The sequence below is a fragment of the Gallinula chloropus genome, assembly GCF_964237585.1.
Source record: "Gallinula chloropus genome assembly, chromosome: Z".
NCBI lineage: Eukaryota > Metazoa > Chordata > Aves > Gruiformes > Rallidae > Gallinula > Gallinula chloropus.
Genome location: NC_140089.1, coordinates 38,197,769 through 38,222,538, shown reverse-complemented (window position 1 = coordinate 38,222,538; position 24,770 = coordinate 38,197,769). Strand labels below are relative to the sequence as shown.

Sequence of the window (24,770 nt, the reverse complement as noted above, 5' to 3'; positions counted from 1 at the left end):
CATTCAATTCTGACTTCCAGGTAAGTGGCCCTGGAAGCGTGCAGGAAACACAAAACAGAAGTTAGCGCTGTTCAGGGCTTGGGTCACCCTTTTCATTAAACCAAGAAGCAGCAATACAGAAATAATTTCCATACGTGCTTTGGGAGAGATTTTCCTGACTGTCAATGATTTGGTAATAAATGTATCTGGTTACATAATAGTGAGTACTCTATTAACATTACTGAAAAAAGGGAGAGGTAATTTAACTATAAAGCTTAATTTGAAACAGTCACTTTATGGTCACTTTATTGGTTTTTTTGCTATTGTTTGCATACTAAAATTGCAGATACTTCAGGAAAGGGACTGCTAAATATCAAACCTACTTAACTAATATTTTATAGGGTTTCTTTTTGTTTGGGTGGGTTTTCTGTTGTTGTTGTTTGGGGGTTTTTTGGTCACATAAAAAAAATCATACTGAACCTGAGGAACAAAAAATTGACCAGAAGTGCACAGCCACAGTACAGCAGAATTGAATCTGAAGCTTGCCCATCTTGTGGTCTGATTGCGAAAGAATGAGCTGGTGCAACACATTTAGTTTGCCCTTATCAGAAGCAAACTCATAACCTATGAGACTTCTATACATTTCTGACACAAACAATAGCTGTATTACTTCCTAGTCAGGGAGCAAAAATTAGCATTGTGCTTCCTTAAGGCAATTTCTTTACTGTTCTGTACATCAGAGAACCTGATCTGTGTGATGTTCATTGCAAAGGAGTATTTGGAGAAGCACTATTCAGCTCTATGATGTTAGGTCTCATACCAATCTTTAAATATCATTATGCCCCACTTTACTGAGGACAGATGCCTTATGACATAGGATACCACGAGAATGGGGACATCATTCAGCTTTCTTGATTCCTGCATCCATGCTCTAACATGTCTTCCTGTATATCACATGAGCAAATGCTGTGACAAAAATTACAAGTATGCAAGAGGACCTTAGTTCTTGCTGACCCTTTTTTGACCTTAAGTCATGCTCCTTTTTCAACTGTGTTTAAATAAACATCACTAACAACACCCCTCACTTCCCTAGCCCCCCCAAAAACCAACCAAAAAATCCAACAAAAGAAGCAGCAAACACAGTAAGGATGGATACTTCACTTGTGTTCAGCGCCACTTCCTTTGGTGTGTGTCTTCCTTGCCATTGCTTGTAGCTACTTCTGAAATAATGGAATCTCTGCTGTGAATTACATCTGCTGCTCCCTGTGAAGAGGGTTTTCTTCTAGCCATACAAGAAACAGCAGAGACTAAAATTGTAGCAAAATTTTATCAGTGCTGTTACCAAGAGAAGTCAAGCCGGTGTTTCCACATCTGCATGACTTGTAAATATACTTTCTATAAAAATTAACCTACATAAATTGATAATTTTTAACTCAATCATTGAATACAGGAGACCCTGTCGGCAAACCCTAGGTTTTGCCTCAAAGAGAGGCAGCAGGGTTTTTGGAAAATATGCTAATTCTAAGGTGTGGAACAATACAGACAACATCTGTGCTTGCTTTTTTGCTGTGGCAGTCATACAAGCATGTAATTGACCTGTCTTTATCTATTTTTATGTGAATTCCCAACTGAACAAAGCAAGTTATTTTCAGTTTTGAAAACAATTCAAAACTATATTAAACCCAAGCAGTGTAAGGACAGAAGCCCAAGAAGAGGCAGATATAAATATACATGAGAGACTAAACATTAAGCATATAGTGAGGTTTTCATCTTCTGTTCTTTCAGGTCAGACAGTTTATTAATAAATGGAAAACTCCTGCTTGGGAGATAGTGTTTGGGGTTTTATGAATATCAACTCTTGGTTACAAGATTACATTTAGGAGGCAGAAATCCTGTTTATTAAAAAATAAAGACAAGTGAAGTAAATAAAAAATGTTTCTGAAGTTGCAAAGTAGTTGAATAACTTCTTTGTTCAACTTCTAGGTAGTCTTCCACATCCAGGTTTAATCTTGAATCAGCAAGAGACGTTTTTCCTGATCCTGGTCTGGCTGCAAGTAGTCTGTTGAGGAAGGTCTGTCAAGTACGAACTTTCAGACGCAGTGTTTGAATAGGTTTTACATGATCCCAGCTGCTGTTACACTGAAATCCATATATCCTTAACTATCTAAGTCCTCGTCTGTATGAATGAAAACATGGATAGAGGAATTAATACAGCCTACTTAGAAAGTATTAGAACCCTTACATCTTGGTAAGGCATCAATCTGCTTACCGAAAACATGGCTCTGGAAAAATCCCTGAATTCTTGTAGCCCACTGTTTAGACCATTGTGTCTTAATACTTTCTCAGAGCCCTCATATGATGAAGTTTCCCAAGACACCAAAAACAAGCTCCAGACTGTTTGTCATATCCTACAATCTACAATATCTTTTCTCCTAGCTTCTAAATCCTTTGCCCATCCCTTGCATCATCTCTTATGACTACCTGAAAAGCAGAGACAGGAAAAAAATAGAGGAAGAGGGAACAGAATTAACTTTCCTGGCAACCCTGAGAAAGTTAGATCGGTTGAACTTTCTTGAGAATCTTGACATTCAGTTTAGGGTGGCTCTGCTCTTAGTTTTGATTTCATTATTAAGTAGTATTTACTTCCCTCATATGGTTTTCATTTTTAAAACATTGTCTCCTGCAGTTTCCATCTGCTCCCACTCCAGATTAGTGATGAACTACTACCTAAGAGGATAAAAGTGTTGTGAAAGTGAAAGACTCACACACAAGATTTATCCCATGATGTAACAGGAAAAATAAACCTAAGTCAGAGCCATTCATCTCTTTTTGCCACTTAACAGGTAGAAGTTGTATGTGTGACTGTGAATACAGTGCGGGTTATGACCCACACTGCCTTCAGGCAGTCACTAAGCAGCAGAGATCTCATAACAGCAGATGCAGTTATGTTGAATGGAGAAGAACAGGAACATGTTACATGTCTGGATACGTGTCTAGATTAAAAATAAAAAGAATTCTAAGTCATCAACATTTTTCTTTTAGGCAGTTGTAAAGTTCAATTAAAAATAAAGCATGCAATGACAACACTGAGCAGATTTCCCCCATTTTCTTCTGTGACTGCAGTCATGCTGCGTCAAGCTGTTAATTTGATTCAGGTGTTGGTTTTGGGGTCAAAGAGAAAAATACAGAATAATCAAATAAAACATTTATTGTGGATTCAAAAGTTCTAACCTAGATTTTTGTTTTGCCCTTCGTATCCATGATAAATTCTGTCATTCTTAAGTCAAAGGATGACATGTTAACAGAGAGAAAGTGGCTGAACAGAAAATAAAAAAATGTTGGTTTGACTGTTCACAAGAAAAAAAAAAAGATTAATTTTTAATAATAGAGTCACTACTTGCAACAATGCTGTTAGTGAGATGGTCTACAACAAAGTACACAGGCACATTATCACATGTCCTGCTTCACTGGATTTAGGCAGTCATATGAATGCTTTGCAGACCAAAGATAGATGTAAGCATATTCTTAAAACTTAAGCAAGTACTTACATTTCTTTCTTAATTTTTTTCAGTGTTCCCCAAACCAACATTAACTGGCTGCTAACTAGCCTAAACTTTGTGTTTAAATAAGCCTGTTACTATATTGTGATTATTCTTAAATTGGGTTTGTGGGTTGTTTTATGTCAAGCCCTAGACCTATATAGGAATTGACCAACATGTCTGTGACAAAAATCCAAAATGGATCTTCAGTTGAATCCAGACAAAACTAAGGTTATAAAAACAAAACCTACCTTTTTCTTGCATTTCTTAGAAACCTTTATCCTTGAAAAATCTTCATCTTTCATATAAATAGCAGAGCTACCACATAAACTCGCATTTTTCCATTTTAAACTAACTCATATCTATGCACGTAGATGCCCATGAGTTAAAATTTCTAGATTTTGCTACAGCAGTAATAAAAAACATTGTCACCCACTGCTCAGTGTAAAGGCCAAAGGGGAAACAAATTTAAAACATCTCGTCATTTTAGTTTCATGCCAATTCCCTTTGATATTATTGCTTTGCATACTTAATTGAGTTTTATTCATAGTAAGAAATGTTTCTCTGTGTGTTTGGAGTGGAGTTGTTCAGGATACTCTTACATTTAAAGCGACACCAAAACTCCCTTTCAACGTATTTGAAGGCAGCTAAATGGCAGAAAAAAAAAAGTTTATTTCTCCCAGATCATACGTCCTACTGAGGTTTCTGTGGACTCCTGACACACTAACAATCAGTACATCTGATAATCTGCAACAAGACACCCCAATTTCTAATTTAGCTCCCATTGGATTTCTGTAAAACTTACATACATTAGATAAAAGATTGGATTTGTAGAAGAGTCACACCTGTACGTGCATTGTCTTAATGATTAACTATTAAAATCATACACCTTCTTATTGCATGTTTACTTTGCTCTGTACTTATCTTTTTAGGCCATTTGCTAGATTAAAGAAATTTCATCTTTGTTGAGTTACTTTCATGCTGCAATGAAGTCATGATTCACCCTCTCTTTATAAAATAAATAACTTGAGCTTGTTAAGAATCACTATAAATTGTGTTTCCAGCACTGGGTTCAAAAAACAAGCAGCAAGGATTAATTTTCCAAAGGTATCATTTTTGAAATATCAGTACTAGGAATGTGCATATATAATTCCAGGAACAGTATAATTGCTGTTATTAAAAAAAAAAAAAAAGAAGTGTACTAACCCAGTTTTCTTGCAGCTCAACTATCAAACGATAATCCATGGCTTCATAGAGCATCTTAGTGAAGCTGTGGGTGACCTTACATCTAAATCCTCGTCACCACTACTGTGGTTCTGGACACTTTCTCTAATTTTATATCTTGTGCTCTCCATCTCACATGCATAATTATATGTATAATTTTACATAAAATTTTATTACAAACACACTGCTTAAATAGGTTCACCTTCATAAACGATCCAGGTAACTCTGTCTCTATTGCTGTCATTCCTTCCCGCTCCACTAATTTCTCTTTCATTAGATTTGATATGCTACAGGAGAATGGAATTTCAACTTTCATGATCTACAAGAAAGCATTGTAGCCTCTTAAGATTTGATACTTAATGTTAGCACATGCTCAGTAAAGTTTCCTTAAAAAAAAAAAAAAGAGGGTATCTGTTCAGTCATTCTAATGGCATCAAAGTACAAACTGATATGTCAGATCCTCTGTTACCTTCCTTATGAGTGGCTACATTATTAAGTTCTTGCAGATTCATACTATGTCTCTAATGGATCCAAAGATCTCATTAGATTTTTTAAGTACATTTTTCTAATAGTCTCTAGCATTTCCACAGTAGAACATTACAGTTGAAAAAAACCCAGTTAGCTTACTGGAAGTATGTTATCTGTGCCTGAGAATTCCACCATTTACTTGGAAGACCCTTTCTAGTTTTGTAGTGAATTTTGGGCATACATTTGTGTTAAAATAGTATTTTCAGTTATACAGCAGGGCCAGGAGGAGAGATAAAACAAACAAGGAAAAGAAGATTAATTTACAACTAAGATTTTAAAATGGGGGAAGCTGAGTCAAAAGGCCAACTGACACGAGTTACAGAAGAGATGGATAGAGATGGTAGGAGTGACAAGGAACAATGGAGACTGCAGAGGAGCCACAAAGAGTAAATTTTAGCTATAGTACCAGAAAAAGAGCAGATGCAGAGGGATTATCAACAACCATAAAATTAAGAACTCTTACCTTCAGTTTATTTCTGATTGTATAGTTTTCCCTTCTGGCAATGCTCTGGTGATAGATTTCTGTAGTACTTTCTCTGTGTCTTCTGTGTTGATTTCCTTTCCTTTCTTTTCCTCTTTTTTTTTTTTTTTTTTTTTTTTTAGGACACCTGCAAATAGCAAGGCAGTTAGCATTAATGGGTATCATTTCAAAGCTGAGACTGCCCTAGACACAGACTCTACATGAGCCTGACAGTCATGAATGTGATTTTCCTCCTGGTCCCAGTTAGACATTTTTGAGTCTTTGATGTGCATAAAAGGTGCTTATTCTGTCTGTCTGCAGGAATACATTCATCCCATATCAGTTCAAAATTACATTCTCTGATCAGTTCCATATATTCAATTACTTTATTTGCAACTAGGAGAAGTTCCTTCATAGTACTATTGCAGTCAACACAATCTCAGTAACACAGGGTTTAGTTTAGCAGCAGCTCCCCGAGTCACTTAAAGTCCTTTCTCTAGAAAGCTCCATGGACAGTGGTCTGTGTCCAATTCTCCGTAAAAACTGTATTTGCAAATGTACTTGACTGACAGAACCTTTTTGTAATATCTATATTTTCTGACATAGCTTAAATCCTGACACTCTACTTAGATATCCTTTAAGACTTTTTGCACACTTTCATGCACAGCTGTGTCATATGTGTCTGGACTAACCCACTTCAACATTGCAGAAGGAATTTAACATATAATCAGCTGAGCCAAATTTCCTGAGACAGTAACAAGAGTAACCCTGCGGTACTTTTTTGCAAAACTTTTAGGTTTTGGGGTGTTTTTTTTGTTCTTAAAGAGTCTTTCCTTTTCCTTCCCAGGCCTCCCTAGATTTTCTTTGGGCTAGTTCTCTCATTTCTGCCAGATGATCTCATCTGCAAAATATAACTAGCCACTCCCTCTAGTGGTTTGGCCTTATCTTCCCAGGTTTCTCTTCCAATACACAGTGGGCCTTGCATTCATCAGCCATAGCACATTCAAATGGTGAAAAGCCCATTGGTGCCTACAGCACTTACTTCCCTATAGGCAAACTAAAATAGCAGCCATTCATCTTGGTCTGATCCTGTACTGTTAATGAATTTTCACAGCATGCATTTCAGTGTTAGATTAAACATTTCTATAAGGCTGTCTAAGGAGGGTATAGAGTGATTTTTATACTTCTGTCTCAAGAGAATAGTTTCATGAGCTTAAAGTTAGTCCTCTGGCAAGTTATAATCTTCTCTGACATACCAACCAAGCAAATAATGGGACCAAGGGTACAATAACCTGATGGCTTTTTATGGTTCTTAGGGAAAAGGCTTCTAGGTATCAAGTAGCATAGATGTTTATTGCTGAAGTAAAGGCACTGTGAAACAGTTCCAGCCTCAGGAACTCCACATGTGTACAAGAAAACAGGGAAAAACTCCTTCTCTGTTACTAATAATGGAAAATGGGGCTGTCATCATATTCTGACCTACATGTGCCCTGCTTTTCTTATCCACTTTTGTCACTTCAGGAACAGTAGGGACATGTATCTTTTCTTCAGGCTCCTGAACAAATCCTATTGCCTCACATTCCTCATTCTCATTGTCCCTGTCTCCCTCCTTCTCCCCCACCCCAGGGACATCCCACCATTAACACCAGATGTCAGCAGGCTATTGCCTCATGGATCAGAGGGACCTGACCACAACATAAAATAGAGAAAAAAGGACTACAGTATTGCAACAGTCCTTAAAATTTTGGTATGAGCATTCAGAGCCAACATTTATCTGTCTCCTCACAAGTACTCTCATTTCTGCAAGTTCATATTCTACCAAATAGATCTGTGAAAAAGCCAAAGTCTGCTCTCCTGATGTCCAGGGGAGTGAGCTTGCTGTGTGCCCTTCTCACTGCGCTGAGGATCATGAACCCCACTGTTTCATGGTCACTGCAGCCAAGGCTGCCCTTGACCCTCACATTCCTCACCACCCCCTCCTCACTGGTGAGAACAAGGTCCAGCATGACGCTTCTCCTTGTTGGCTTTTCTGTCACTTGTACAAGGAAGTTATCATCAATGCATTCCAGGAATTTCTTATGCCTTTCTGTGTTGCCCCTCCAACAGATACCAGAGTGACTGAAGTCCTCCATGAAGCCTGTGGCTTGTGACTGTGAAGCTGCTCCTATGAGTCTATAGAGGGCCTCATTTACTTAGTCTTCTTGGTTGGGTAGCAGCCCCCACTATAGTGTCACCTGTCCCTACCCTTCCTTTAATCCTGACATATAAGGTCCCAGATGACTCCTCATCCATCCCCATGCAGAGCTCAATGCACTTCAGCTGGTCACTGAAGTAGAGGGTGACACACTTTCCCCATCTCCCCTACCTGTCCTTTCTATAGGCCTTGTATCCTTCCTTTCCGACACTGGTCAGAGGAGCCATCCCACCATGTCTCCATAATAGCATTAAGATCATAGACATGCAGGTGTTTATACACCTCTAACTCCTTTATTCCCCATGATACATGCATTGCACAGAGGCATTTAAGTTGGGCGCCCAGTGAAACTGACTTACTGGCTGGAGTGTGTGGAATTCCTTAGTGTGGCAGTACACGTGCTTCTGCTGATCTGTTATCTTTCTCCTGGTTCTGGGCATCTACTACTCAAACTGGTAGGAGTAGGATAAATCCTAGAATCATACTGCATTGGAAGGGAACCATAAGGATCATCGTTTCCAGCTCCTATTGGATTGAAGTTCCCCTCCTCCAGCAACTTTAATTTAAAGCTCTTTTCACCAGGTTGGCAGTCAATGACTGAAGATGCTCTTCACTTGCTCTGACAGAGTGAGCCCATCAGCTCCCTGTAGAGCAGGTGTCTCAAATGGAGTCCCGTGGCCTACATAGCCAAACCCCCTAGCTGTGGCACCAGTCCTGTAACCACTTGTTGATTCACCAGATTTGATTTCCCATTCAAACCTCTTCCCTTTGACCAGGAGGACTGATGAATAAACTGCCCACACTCCAGAGTCCTTTACTGCTGCTCCGAGGACTCTTAATCCTTCCTAATACACCTCGGACGGGGTGTATCACCAGTGCCCATAGGAAACCACAGAAGCATTATAGTAATATACTGTATGAGGCTTGGTATTCTCTCAATGACATCCCTGATGCAAGCCCTTAGTAAGCAGCACACCTCTCTGGAGTGCATGTCAGGTTGGCACATGAGTGCCTCTGTACCTCTCAGAAGGGATACTGCTATCACCTGTGTCACCTTTCATAGTTGCACTGGTTATTATATGGAGGGTTACCTTACTCAGCTCCAGCATCTCTACTGATACAACATCACTCCTCTTTTTCCCTGTAAAGAGAAAGGAGAGGGAAAGGGGAAGGAAATGGGTTTATATTGGCCCTGGGCTCCTCCCACTCTCATCAATCTCTGGGAAGGTTAATGATTAATTGATGCCATCTGCTCAGGGCCTTCTCTCCATGTGGTTAGTTTGATTCTGTCACATATGTTCACACAAAGTCTAAATAAAACTACCTTCCTCTCCCATGCTTCCTAACTTGAGATAGAATTAATGGTGTTTGACTTAAAATCAGCTTAAAAAGTAAAGCGAAGTGTCTGCCTTTAGAAACTTATAAAAACTATTTTCCAGCAAGATTTGCCATCTGTCTAATTGTTATCTTAGAAATAACAAAAACATAACATCTACTTTGAGAGAGAAAGACAGAAACTTGGTCTTGTTAGATGACTGCAACTCCATGAACTGATACAGTAAAAAAAAAAAAGTCATATTGTGACTGTCTGTAAAAGTACCTTTTTTTTTTTTTCGTTTTTTGGAGATTTAGGGGAGATCAAAAATTGTGAAATTGTGAGGTAGAGGCCACAAAACATAGTAGAATGAAATGAAATATCTCTCTGAGGAGTTATTCATCCTTCATGAATACTAGACCCCCGGGGTTGGTGGAGCGCAGCTGAGGCCATGAAGCAGCTGTTCTTTTCAAATATTCTCTTTAATTAATAAAAGAATTGCCTTTTTTTTTTTTTTCCGCTAGAAATAACTTCAGGCAGGTAAAAACGCATTAACTTTTGGTCTACTTGCTGGCCTCTTCCGAATAAGGCCATTTATATAGTAGTGCTTGTATTAGTAGTAGCAGCAGCAGCAGTAGTAACAGTCATCATATAGTCACCTTAGGAGAATACAGCTACATATAGAGGTATATTTCCATGCATTCTTGTTCCTTCCTGCATTTCTTTACAGTAGCCACAGGCTGCGTAAATTATTTCTTTTCTTGCCTCCCTGTCCTTTACTGACTCCCCAACATGTTCTGCATTGAGTTCTTAACATTTCTGTCAACACTTCCCAAGGAGAAATCTGTCCATACATTAGTATCTCTCAGCATGTGAGCACGGATTCAAGGATAGACAGGATACAGCAGGTCTGTAGTATGCTACTCATGGATGATTTTTACATCCAGGGTAAAATAAACCCATTCTGTTGTCTTTATTCACAGTTTCTTCTTTTTCTTCTTCTCCTTCTTATTTTTCTTATCTTCCTTCTTCTTCCTTCTCCCTTCTCTTTCTCCTTTTCCTTTGTCTCATTCTTCTCCATTCGTCTTCCTCCTTCTTTCATATCTTTCTGTACATACATGTATATTTGCTCTTTGAGATGATATGGTGGACCTTTTGCAGTTCTTGTGAATGCTGGCCTTCAGATCTGCCTCTTAGTGGAGGTGGCAGAACATACACAATGACCAATTTTAGCTACCTTTCTCTTTGACTCAAAGGAGTCTCTTGTGTTACCAGCACGTTGGAAGAGAACAGGACTAGAGGCAGACATCTTAATGGAGCTACAGGTCATGCCCCATGTAGAAGGAAGAAATGCTATTAAAGGCAGATTAATTCTGTGCTTCTGCAGGTTGCAAAACTTGCAGCTGGGAGAGCAACTGCTGTCTGCAGACCTAGAAGGGCGGGAGTTTCCCACTCCAAAAAAAGACCAAGCTGTCATCACCCTGTGAAACATAGACATACAGACCTTCCCTGAATTAACTCATGTTTAAGTCCTCACACAGCTTATAGAAAAAAACCCAGTGATGACTTTTAAAAAGTGCCAATGATGGAATCGTCTTGAATACAAATTTAACACATTAGGAATTATTCTTTTTTTTTTTTTTTAAAGAATAGCAATGTAATCACATCCAAAGAAGATTTATGAGTGTCTTATTTTTCACTGCAAAAACCTATATATATAGTATTGTATATTATTCTTGTCTGAGTATAGCCATTCACTCCTGTGAATACAAGAAGCCCTTTTATATTGATTTCCTGTTCTCCCTCATTGCTTAAACAGGCATAAAATAATGTATGTCTCTGATTGCTCTTATTGGCCTCTAAGTGTATTTTTGTTTGTTAACTTAAAGAATCAATAAAGCTTAAGAACCAAATTCATCTCCAAAGTAAATTAACTACAACCTTTGAAGTTGCACGAGCAATAAATTGTGTTAAATATTTAATATGGTCGTCTCTTGAAATATTTCTCTTGATAGAGACACAGATAAGAAAAAAAAAGTAGCAATTCAATAATGCATGACTCCAGAAGTTAGATAGTTTTTAATGCAAAATATCTTGTATTTGAGATGAATCAGATTGTATATTAGCTCCCTGCTACTGCTAGAGCTTAAAAATATTGTGTGCATTAATAATCAGATATTATTTAAATATTAAATTCAGAAGAAAATAATTTCCTATGCAGTTAGCAATTGCTGTGCATCATGCACTAAATATCAGGTTATGTCTGGGGAAAAAATAAATTTGCAAATACACCTTCTCCTTCTAAAAAATCCTTCTTTCACCTTCTGTTTATTGTGACAAAAGAGTAAAAAGAAAAGTGAGAAATACTTTTAAAAAGAAATATTATTTTAATAGTCTTCTTAGAACTTGTAGCTTTCAAGTGCGTATTCTAGAGAAGCCAAAAAATCATTTCAGTAGATCACATTAGCTTTAGAGGTTATGATGCTCTTCAAAGCCTGTTGTCATTATTTCCATTAAATTACACAAGCCATTTTAATAAGGAGCCTACCTTTCTATCTCTCTTGGTTACCTCCCTGCTTACTTCTTTCATTCCACTTTAAAATTGAATCACATCAAGAACATAAAGAAGAGAGATTATTTCTCTTCTTTTTTACAGGAAAAAAAAAAAGAACAATTGGCAAATTTTAACTTAAAATACTGCATGAAACTGTACCTCAGAAAGCTGAGTAAAGCATCAGGATGTCTCCTCTACTAAAGTGAAAAGCTCATAAACTTTGCTACCCATGCATTTACCTGGACCATCTAATACATTCCCTTTACAGTACAGGTAGACAGGCTCTTCTGATAGTTCAGCAAAATACTAGAATCCATCCTCAGTCCTGCTTTTGTTGATCAAGGTCAATGCATAGGCCCTTGACTATCCTTCTCCCTCTATGCGCAGCCTTGTACCCCTTCTCCTGTCCTCTTCATGCTCTCAGGTTAGTACCTGATAAAAACCCCTGATGTGGAGAAAGTGACTGTACTCTGCTTGACAAAGTCTATTTAGTTACTGCTCTGATGAAGCCAGAAAGACTTTTCCTTTTCCTTTTTTCCTTTTCCATTTCTGAGAAACTACATGTCCCTGGATTAGAAACTTCTGTTTCTACTCTGTTTTTATAGACTAAGAAGCATTGCAAAAGACAGAACAGAATTTTATAGTCAATGTTCTTTTAATTTGATTTTAATCTCTGGAATTCCAAAAGATTTGGGCCATTAATATGATTCTTGATTCCTCAGTTTAACTGTTCAGTTTTCTTATCGATTCCTCACTGGATCCCCCAAGCCTCCAACCACAAAAATTAGTGCTGCAGAGTAGAAAAATTAAGATAATGATTATGCCCACTCCTACATGTACTTCCTTCCTACATGTACTTCCATGTACTTGCAGATGGTTTCTATTAAATACTAATGGTGCCATCATTAACATTTTCCAATTAAACAGTCCAAAGAAAAACATTAATCTTTGAATGCCTTTTAACAATCTTAGTAAAACTACTCTATGTAACTAAGCAAGAGGTTGTTTATTCCTTTTGATGATATCCTCCAGGCAATAGATGAAAACAATATATGTTTATATGTTGAACTAATGCTGGCTTACTGCAATTCTCTAATCGTGGTGCCAATGCAGGAAATTTCAGAATTACTTTATCTGCTTGGATTAGATGGGGGGAGGGGATTCTGTAGGCTAACCTATTTTATACTATTCACCTTAAATTAACATAAAATAGTTTAAAGATTAACACATCTAATGAAAATTTACAAACACACAGCTTTTGTACATTAGCATGATAAAGTTGGGGCTTTTTTAATTCTAAAAAGACATAACAGGAAAAATAAATTGAAAATGAGCTGTAGAATTCAGAACTTGCCCACTGATATAAAATTCAATCACTCTAGATCACATAATTTTTATTACCATATCTTTTATTTGGTTAACTCTAAGTTGAAACAGTGCTTCCAAATTCATTAAAAACCAGCCCTCTTCTAAGAAGCTGACAGTGTAATTTGGATAGTTGGTAAAGAAACAGCACATGGTTAAAGAAAAATTATAGAATGGAACCCAGTATCACAAAATTCTATCCAAGAAATGTTTTTGAAAGAAAGAGAAATTTAATGGGACAGGAGAGAATGCAAGTGAAAGCAAGTAATAGATGGTATCTTAGATGCTGTTCAATGTGGAATAATGTGTCTACCATGATATATAGTACTTGAAGAGTAACTGAACTCCAAAATGTTCCTGATAAAAGACAGGTCTGACTGCTTTGAGAGAAGAAAACACAGTCTGATTGGTCTGGACAAAATCAGACACTAATCTGTGTGAAGGTATATTTTATGGCTAAAATGAAGGAATCTGAGATGAGATGTTGAACCAAACTTTTACCAAAGTGATTGGAAGAACAAGGCTAGGAGGAGGAAAAGAAGAGCATAGGCTTAAAAAAAATAAAAATTGAGAGGAGGGAGAGTAAGGAATAGAAAAGAAAATAAAGATGCTATTTTTGCTAGGACTTGGGGATAAGTTATATATTGTAACCATAAGAACCGAACCCTTCATCTGCAGCTGAACTACTCCCACTTGGATGCTTCTCTGCTGCCTTTGCATTTCGTATCCATATGTTACATATGCTGCAATCCAAAGTTACGGGCACACAGTTATGCCGGATTTGCCCCTGGAATTTCTTTTATGCAGAAGGATTTTGTTTAGACTAGTTTTCTGCCCAGTCTTGAGGCAGAGCAAGCTAATTTGAATATCACTTTGATCTGGCACATCTCTCAAGAGAATTGTCAGACCATATGGTAAAACAAGAGTTGTCTCTTGTCTTTATGTTCATCTCCATGCATGTAGCAAAGTAGCTGATGAATGAGCCCCCTTCAGCCACCACCACAAAAGCAGAAGTTCAGGTAAGGTAAGTGAGGGCAACTGACTGTGCCAGCATCATTATGGGGAAAAGCAGTGATCTGGTGAAGAGCCAAGGACTTTACAAGGGAATGGGGATTAAAAACCCATATGCTTGCTCAGCCTGAGTGATTTGACTGGCATGGAAACAAAACAACAAGCTCTTCCCCTAGGAAGAGAGGACAAGACAGTCAGCAAAGCAGCCAAAGGATCATTTGGCATTTCACAGAAGAGGATGAAGGGACAGTGTAATGGCCCGGTAAATTTGACTGGTCAGGAATCCCCATTGCTAGTTGCAGCTCTCTTTTGGGTTTACTCTGTGGCTGGAGGCTGGTGCTTCCACATTTTTGTCTCCTTGTCTTCACATCAGCAAAATGTGAATGATGATATTAATGGCTTTTGCAGGTATTTTCAGATGCTTGATTCTGCAACACTTCTAAAAATGCAGAGGCATCTGGAAAAATTACACACTTTTAACCCCCTTGTTTATACATTAGAAATCCTCATATGTACTACCATTACATTCAGTGTACCAGATGGCAAGTTTAGACTGTAATTAATTTCATAAAGCCAGCAGGGTGAGCATTTCCAAGCAATACACAGAACAAAAGCATTAAGCCTGCCCTATATATTCCTTGGAACTGGTCCCTGAAGTCCTTCAAGCTCCTTTGTCTGCAGATGGATGGACAGAGACAGACAGATATTTGCAGACACCAGGGAATGGCCATGAGAGAGAGACTTTGTACTATGTATAGTAAACTGCCTAATAATATTATCTTGCTTTACTAACAACAAATGGCCAGTCTTAATTTGTCTGTTTTATGTATGACAGTACAGGGCTGTAAACTGGAAAAAAGGAAGAGGAAAGTTACGATCTAATAGTAATGTGATGTCAGTTTGCACCCAGTATGGCTAACAGTTCCTCATTGTACTTACCTTCAGGAGAAGAGGGAGCAATTTAAGTCAAGGCAGAGGGCATCTGTCGTGGTTTAGCCCTGGCTGGAGGCCAGACGTCCACCAAAGTCAGTCTCTGAATGTATTTATGCTCCTCAAAACTTGTAGAGTGCCAAAACATGAGGCTGCAGTGGGGGCATGAGGCAGTGGGGAAGGGAGTGAGACAGAGTATGCCAGTGTTGCTGTGACACACATTTCTTTTCAATGTATTTTTCCTTCCTCCCACCCTTTGCTTTTCCCCTTCGTCTCACCCCCTCTTTTTTTTTTCTTTTTTCTTTTTCTTTTCTTGCTGCGCTGTCTGAGCCTGGAGGAGAGGGAAGCAAGCACTGCCAATGAGGGGCTTGTTGAACTCCACAGGGGAGCAGGGGAGTGCTCTGAGTGTGGATTAAGAGAGTTGCTAATGGGGTATATGAATACCCAAGGGTCATGTCTCATTGCCATGGGAAGCCAGATTTCTTCACATGAGCTGGGTGCATTCATGTCTAGGAACAGGCTTCCAGCTTTAATGTATCCTAAACTTTCTTTCTCCATCACACTGGACTTGGTTGCTCTGAAAGCTGTACCCCAGGCTGTTCTTAATATAACTATCTACAATTCATCAGATACCCTAAACTGCAAGTTTTTCAGGGTGTTGTTTTGGTTACAGGTTCTTAACTGCTGCTCATCTCCTGCTGATATTGCACAAAACCTGCCAAAAGCCTTCTTTTGTAGATAGAAATGAATCTGGATTAGTTTCCAGACATGCTGTCAAGAAATTGCACAGCACATAAGCTCCAAAAAGCAAGTTTTGTTTCCATGACCATTTCTATACAGGCATTACTTTACTTTTATCCACATATGGTTTGTTTTTCTGAAAAATATTCAAATAATTCAAATGTACATTTTCCAATGAGTATGCTTAACAGCCAGGAATAGTTGCTTTGTTTTACACATGGCTTCTAGTGGTTCAGTATGGCTGGACCCTTTCTATTCCGTAGTATGAAGTATGATCAGAAGGGCAAATAAGCAAGGCTAGCCATTTTCATTTAATTGGGCATTTCTCTTTCAGTTATTTTCTGTCTGAACGAAGGTGTTGATCTTGCGTAGTTGTTACTCAAATCAATGTGCTTATGTGCTGATTTGTATGATAATGTAAGTGGGATAACATCTCAACCCCACTCTGCTCATCTGCAACATCCAACATCTTTATGTCCTCTTCTCTCCCCAGCACTGCAGTGATAACACCCACCATTGCCAATCAGATATGAATATAGTTGGTGCTTGGAAGAGAGGTTACACTGGAAAGAACGTTGTGGTCACTATCCTGGATGACGGCATTGAAAGAAACCATCCAGACTTGATGCAGAATTATGTGAGTGTCCACAGGAGTCCAGATTTGCCACATCAGTGTTACCCTAAATAAATCTGCTGTTCCTGGAAAGATGGAGGGAGGGAGGAGGGAAGGAAGAAGAATTCTATAAGGTTTCCTCAAATGTTAACACCAATAGAATGAAGGAAGGCTGTTTTTGGTAATGTTTGTTTTAGTTAAGACTGTTTTCAGTCTGAATGTATTTAATATCTGGATGTGTCTTGTAGCTAAATCCTGAATTTCTGAAGCACTGGAACCAGTCATTGGATACTTTCTTTCTGTAACTATTTTACTTGAGATCCTTACGCTCTCAGAACTTGGAGATGGAATACACTGCTTTTCAGTTGATGTGTGCAGCTGAAGTCCATTCTTCACCAATACATTTAACTAACAACACAATTACCTTTTCTCAAAGACTGTAATTTAGGCATATCCTTCCATGTCTATATTTTTAAAGTTATTTATCTTACTGCTAGAAATCATATTAAAGGAAAAGGACATGACTTGTTATGATTCACTAGGTCAAACACAGGTGTAAACTATTTTTGGGGTCTTTCTAGTAAATCTCCCTGAACCTCAGTGAGTCCCCTAATAATTTGTAATAGAGCTCTGTCCTTTGTTTTCTGTGTCCTCCATCTCATGTTGCATTTGGAGGTGTCTGTTTGCTTGTGGTTCATCACATTTAAATGATTGGAGAGTTGTATAACTTGAGGGAAACCCTTCACTTGAGGGTGCATTCTTGCGTCACTGTCAAAGTTTGAAGCTGTTCCGAGTATCAGGGTCATGGTTTGCTGGAGTGATCAGCCTTGTGCTGCATTACCTGAAAGCACATGACTCTGCGAACCTTATCATTTATCTGAAATAAAATGTGTAAGGTGTACAAACAGATAAATACATTTGATTGAGCTGGAGTAGTGATGATGACCAGTGCAATGCATGCATATACCTCCAGTCCCATTACAGACATAGCTCTGAACAGTCTTTTTACTACAAGCATCTTGACAAAGCATTGAAGAGATGAAGGTGACAAAAGCATCTTTAACAAGCAATCAAAAGCTACAACTGTGTCCACAGTTTAAAGTCATTTCTTTTAATTTATCCATACTTACACCCTTACCATTCCCCATGCTGCACGTGGAACTCAGCATTGAAATACGTGGGGAGAACTGCACAAACACATGACAGGCAGTTGCCCCATTTGTCAGTGTATGCTTGATCCTAATGCATGCCACATCTTTGATTTTAATCTCTTAAGTTATTTAAACAAACCAAATATAATTTTATTTCCTCAATGAATGACTAGGATTGTATCATATGTCACCTCATCCCCATACTGTCCTTCCACTGAATTTAAAGCGGCTATTTATTCCGTTACCACCTCCTCTCCCTTTCCTCATGGCAACAAGGAATTCCCCCAAAGAAGTACACATTGCTTGTTTGATGACAAATGGCTTCTATATGTCAGATTATTGCTGGTGTGGCTGCAAACAGGAATATTTGAGGTGGATGTGGTAACTGGTTTTGAACAAAGAAGAGATTAAAAAGAGCTGCTTACCATGTCAACACCCCACATGCTACCGCATCGATTGATGGGAGCCATATAAACCAGCAGCTATTTACTCTATAAACTATTTTCAGCTGTAAGAATCCTGGTAGATATAAAATATGGAAGAAAAATATGGAGATACCTTACAAATATTTGAAACAGTTACACTCCTAGGGACATGGAAATGTAGTTTATGCTGCATTTCAAGCTGAGTTTTTATAAAAATATTCTTAATAACATTATATTATTCTTAATTCCTTGAAACTGAAATCTGCACAAAGATAACTGAAATTTCAGATTTTTTCTCTTATTTTGAAACAATTAACAAAAGCCCAATTTTCAGAATGCCCTCTCTTAACATCCAGAAGGTTCTTAGAAAAAACCCATATTTTTCTGGTTAAAGAAACACCACTTTTTATTTCCTCTCTGACATGGGAACTATGCTTTTTCAGAGCATTTCTTGTCCTTCTCCCTTTTCAAATAATAAAATAAAATATGTAAATTCCATAATTATTAAATATATAATCCTTTCTAAAACATACAATCATCTACAAAAAAACACGGGAATGTTAGTTAACCTAATTCCTCTCTTGTAGGAACTTGCTGAAGAATGTATAGGCCACATGAGTCAATGGCTAATTAATGAGAAACTGTTTTTCTTTCTTTTGCTGGCTACAGGATTCACAGGCCAGTTTTGATGTCAATGGAAATGATTTTGACCCTATGCCTCGGTATGATGCCAGCAACGAGAACAAGTAAGGCATTTCAATATTCATGATGTTTTCAATCTAGTTCATCCTGTAAAAAATTACTAATTCTTCTGTGAAAATCTAGGAAACTCAAATCCTCATAAAGCAGCATGATTTACATATGTCTCTTCCATGCACACTGCATTACACTCTTGCAAAGCATTTGGAGACATCGCAAAACACATAAAAATTAGTTTGAGAGTTTGGGGCATGTGAAATGATCCATTTTTAATCTTTTTGGGTTGCAGAATGTAAGGGATGACTCCTACATTTCTCAAATATTACCTCGTAAAGTTATTGGGGGGGTTATTATGTGTGACAACTGTCTTGGCTTCTGACTCTCTGGACCATATTAGACTTTGTATATTGAAGAAGTAGACAGGTTAATGGAGATTAGGTTTTTTCTGTAATAATGTCTTTTAAGTGATGCAGATTTTATGTGTGGAGGTTTGATAAAAACCTTATAAACCCAGAAGTGGCAATCCTGCCACATGACTGGTTAGATATGTCTCCGTGAATTATAATTTCTATTTCAAAGCTCAGCTTCCTCATATTTGTCATTCCAACTCTGCTCTTTGGATAAGCTGTGGTGAAAGCTGGGGGAAAGACTGAGGGACACACCTCACCTCAGGAAAGACGCCACCTTTCTGCCCCATAGGTGTGTTAGGGTAGTTATTTGTTTGTGACGTTTTTAGCTAGGTGCTTGGCAGCAAGAATTACCATTCTGTGGAATTGCATGAATTAGAGGCAGGAGAATCCTACTTGTCAACATGCTGACTGGGCATTTTTGTTTTTTAAATCATAGAATGATATGAATCAGATTGCATTAGGCTGGAAAGAACCTTTAAAGCTTATCTAGTCTGACACTCCTGCAGTAAGCAGGGACACCTTTAACTAGAGCAGGTTGCTCAGAACTTCATCAAGTCTGACCTTGAATGCCTCCAGGGATGGGGCATGCATCACCTCTCTAGGCAGCCTGTTCTAGAGTTTCACCACTCCATAGTGAAGAACTTCTTCCTAAGGTCTAATCTCCTGCTCTAGTTTAAAATCGTTGCCCCATATCCTATCAGTACATACCCCTAGAAGCAGTCCTTCCCCAGCTTTCCTGTAGGACCCCTTCAGGCAGTGGAAGGCTGCTATAACGTCTACCAGACGCCTTCTCCATGCTGAACAAGCCCAACTCTCTCAGCCTCTCTTTGTAGGAGAGGTGCTCCAGCCCTCTGATCATCTCCATGGCCCTCCCCTGGACCCGCTCCAAGAGGTCCATCTCCTTCTTGTACTGAGGGCTCCAGAGTTGGATACAGCACTCCAGGTGAGGTCTCACCAGAGCAGAGTAAAAGAGGAGAATCACCTCTCTCGATCTGCTGGCCATGCTTCTTTTGATGCAGCCCAGGATGTGATTGGCCTTCTGGACTGCAAGTGCACATTGGTGGCTCATGACCAGCTTTTCATACATCAGTCCCCACAAATCTCTTTCTGCAGTGCTGCTCTCTATCACATCATGCCCCAGAAGGACCTTGCAATTGTCCTTATTGAACTTCTTGAGGTTTGCATGGGCATACCTCATTAGCTGGTCCAGGTCCCTCTGGATTAGGTATTTGTTTGTTGCATGGGGTTTTATTTTGTTTGATTTTTTTGTTTTTTTTTTTTGCGAGAAGCATTTCATATTGTTTGCCAGCAGAAAAGAGACTACAAAAAGTAAAACTTCATCCTTTGCATAACTGAAATGCTTTTGGGGTTGTGTTATCTCTTCCTTACAACCCACAAACTTTCTCCAGAACAATGCAGCAGGTCCGAACTAGGAGTCAGCAGCAAAACTGAATATTGGTTTGACTGGAGAAACCAACTGAAGCAACCTTGGATCACATTTTGATGGAAGAATCCCCTGCTGGTTGATGCCATTGTAACAGCAGGGAACACTGTATGGACAGGCTGAAGAACAGGCCCTCGTTAACACATACCTGCATGTTACATGGACATGCACTCATCTTACAGGGAATCTCAAAGAGCTGTCATAGTAGCTCTCTGCCATAGGGTGAAATAACTGAAAACCAAGGTGAATTCTGCCAAATACTTGTTTGGTCAGTCAGCCTGATCCTGCCTGGTAAGCTGAGGTGAGAAATATTTAGGGATTCAGCTCTTAGAAGCTGTATAAATAAATGTACGTACCCACACATATCTTACTTGTGATGACTAGAAATAGTGTTTAACAGAGAAACATATGTTAGTATTAATTTGAATAACAATAATAATAGTTTATTTATTTAGGAGTGCACTCTTGGCATATGTTCTCATGCAATTTTTATTGTGTTTATGTGCTGCCAAATATTTTGTCTAGAAACAAGTACATGCAAGAGCTGTTTCTTTGCCTTTTGCCCATTAGGCATATCTTTCTTACCTTATTTTCATACAGAAGCTCAGTTTACTGAATCATATCTTCTTCTTCTTCTTCACTAGAACTATCCTAAAGGAAAAGTACCATGAGAGAATAAAAAATACAGTAAACCTTTTTTTTTTTTTTTTTAAATGGGTAAACATTTTGCACATGCAGGCTAGTTCAAGTTTAAGCAAAAAGAAAACACTGATGTGGAAAAAATGGTAGATAGACCTAGTTGCTGCATTGCCTCAGCTCAGTTAGTGACAAAGCCAACAATTGCAGAGCTAGATGCTCATATGGAAAATGCTAATACTACACTGAAGTTGTTAGGAAATATCCTCAAGACACACAGTCATTGAAACAGAAGTAGTAAAAGTCTATTAATTCTTAGTCTTCCCAAAGCCTTGGAAAGGCTTACACTTGAGGAATTTCATGTGCTGCTGTTATCTCAGTTTTAGAGGTTTGTCACTGGTGCACAGAAGTCAGAATTGGCAAACTACTGGCTAATAAGTCTTTGCTTTGGCTTATGAGAGTCTCAGGACTACAAGCAAGGTTTATAAACATGCTTAGTTACCTGAAGACACAGTAGAAACATAAGAACATAAGCTTTTTACAGCCCAGAGAGAGTATGTAGGCATTGCTACTCAACTTCAGCATCAGTCCTAGCTTTGAAGTAGGTGTTTCTATTACAGCCCTGTACAAAGTGTTGGAAGACCAAAACTGTGTCTCCATGATCACCACAAAAGGGTGGTCACCTCCAGTCCATGTTTGCTCTTTCCTCCTTTCCCCAGCCTTTGTGCAGATCTCCAATGTGAATCATACTAAAAACTGCGCTGCTGACAGCAGCAAAAAAAAAAGGTATTTTCAGCCAGATGAGGCAGGTGTCTCATTCAGTTCAACCTGAGATCAGACTAAGACAGGCACAACTGGAGAGAATGAAGCGTGGCCTGAACCTCTCTCTGGCAACATCAGTTTCAGTGAACTGAGGTGACTGTATTGCAATACCCTAAGTGCCTGTGACTGTTGTCCACAAAACTGATGGACAGGCAGTTGCCAGCAGTAGCTTCCAAGGAGTTTTTAAGAAAAGATGTGACAGTCAGCCCAGTCCTCTGTGAATACTCTTTAGTTGAGCTGCCAGTTTGCATTACAGCATGTCCCTCTCTCCAGCTGTCCACCACCCCTCATCCTGACACACACCGCAAGGACTCAACCTGACTCATCTGCTTGAAGATGCTGTTGGGGCACAGCAAGGGTGCACTTCAAGGCCTCTCAGTTTAAGTGCACTCTTTTGCTCTGCAAGAAGCCGTGTACCAGCAGCTGTGAATCACAGCTGAATCTTTTTCTTTGGCTGGGTACTGAAGTTGCCACCTTCTTACAAAGCATGTCTAGAGAAGAAAGGCTACTTTCTGTTTTTTCACTTGTTAGAGATTGGCACAGGATATAATACGGGACAGATTAACTTCTGTCCTTGCTCTCATGTATTTGAGTTTTCATACCCTGCCTCCCTGGGGAATACTCTCACCGCCCAAACCCTAAGGTCCTGCAGTGAGACATGGTGGTGGGAGGGCAGATACCACACTGTACAGAGCTTTATCAGTGTTATCAGGAAGTTCAGTGTCAGCATAGAGGCAGCTTTTGGACACAGAGGATACACAGAGCATGTTTTCAATGTAAACTCACTTGGCAGCCTATCCTCTGTTTCGAGGCTCACTATTTCCAATTAGCAGATAAAATGAACCTGGTAAGCAGAACCTAAGTAACCTTCAGCTTTTGAAGCTGTCGCCCTTCCTTCCCTGGTGCCCACTGGACTCCAGAAGAATTAAATAACTACTACTAAAAAACACTGTAGTAGCCTGTCAGAAATTGGGACAGGACTTCTGATTATCAAGCATACGTGGTCATTTGGCACACGATACTCAAGTTGTACAGGGAAATTGAGGTAATCTCAACCAGGGAACATTCTGAAAGCCATACTTTGCAAAGACTTTGTAATGTGCAAGATCAACTTGGTTGATTCCTGCTTCCTGCTATAGCAACTGGACAACATTGTGTAATGGTGATTTGCGTCTTCCAGTAAAGGTGGGATGTACAAATGTGCCATCATTTAATGAAGTCATCTAGTTTATTCTGCCTCATTTTTAACCCAACCTTAAGAGATGGAATGATAAAGAATAAGAAGAATTGCCTTAAAAATAAGCAGGTGTCTCTGGGCAGCTTTGCGTGCAGCTGTGATGTATCAGGGTACTGGGTCTGTTTGCTAGCTTTTCACTTTTAATTACTAGTGAAGGTTTTCTGTTGCCAGGGTTTATTGGTGAGGAAAAAGGAATGAGAAAAAATTAACTGGAGGGTTGTGAAACAACTGTAGACAACAGAGTGGCACTTTCTAAAATTATATTTTTTAAAATTTTATATTAAATCTTCAAATAGCTATGGAGAATAGGAGGGCAGGCAGAAACATTAGCCTAGTCTTTCAAGGCTTGTAGTCAAAATCAGGGTGGGACAATAGTTTCTTTAACTACTATGGTATGTAGGAGTCCTGCCAGAAGTTTACTTTGGTTTCTACAACTTGGCAGCAGATCATGAAGCTTGTAAATGGTACAGGCCTATACTGGAGCTTCCTTTTGCTCAGAGGCTAAAGACAGCAGTCAGCTGTGGATGAAGTCATTCCTGCTATGCAAAGCATCTTGTTTTGGTTTACTGCTGCTGCTTTATTCCTTTTCTGCTGTTCCACTGTTACCTGTAAACATCTGTGTTGAAACAACTAGACATTATCAGTCACAGGTCTTTAGACAGAATACAGATGGTATCACTGAAATGGTACTCTACCCAATGTGTAGCCTCCAAAGTAAAACAGAAATGTTCATAATATTAAAATGTTTTGCTATTTTAAGCAAACAAAAAAGACTTTTTCTGTTTCATAAAAAAATTTGCAGATGATATTTCAGAGCTTAGGTCTTAATTCCACTGGCAGGTGCTTTTATAAAACAGAAGACCTTTTAAAAAAACTCCTTTAAATAATTCCAGTTGATTTTAATTCAGTTCTTCTTAAACTTATGTAAGAAAAAGTAAAAGTAAGTGTTTGTTTCTGCTTTGGAGATACTGAGTCAGTCTTTGGATTCCTCTGTAACATTTTTCAGTGATGCATCCCACTACATAAATACGTTTTTTTTAGTAATCTTCTGAATTAATTTTTAATATATGTGAGAGTTTTGGGAGATGATGATTTTTACTGTTTAAATATAAGAAGCACAAGCAACCTCTGTCTAAAGTTTGCAATTATCTGTACAATTTTACATCATTTCACACAATGGCAGAAATGTTAATGAGTTTCAGTCCTGCTTGATCCAGCATATTGACATGTTTTTTCTGTGGCATCTATTCTGATTCACTATGACTTTCCTTTGTCAGTCACATTAATGTAGATGCTCAACAAAATGCCAAAGGCTTGATTTTCTTCTAGGAGTGACAGCTGCTAGTTTATACTGTCTACTTATGTCAAAGGCCTGTAGTATGTCCTGAGTTATTTAATCAGATTGCATGCTAGATATTTGACAGATCAGCTTCTGTTGCCTTCTGTGGATGGTCAATAAAGTAGAAGTAAAAATTGACTGCTGTGACACTATT

General features: G+C 38.7%; 1 protein-coding gene across 1 annotated transcript in view; it reads left to right on the top strand.

Annotated features, from left to right (window-relative positions):
* The window catches only part of PCSK5 (proprotein convertase subtilisin/kexin type 5), a gene marked incomplete at its 5' end in the record, with an annotated part of 182,677 nt that overhangs the window by 58,024 nt on the left and 99,883 nt on the right, over positions 1-24,770 (top strand). The window contains 2 exons of the mRNA XM_084278334.1: positions 16,334-16,477; positions 18,699-18,775. Of these exons, the coding sequence (XP_084134460.1) occupies positions 16,334-16,477; positions 18,699-18,775 (221 nt within the window). The remainder of the gene's footprint in view (positions 1-16,333; positions 16,478-18,698; positions 18,776-24,770) is intronic.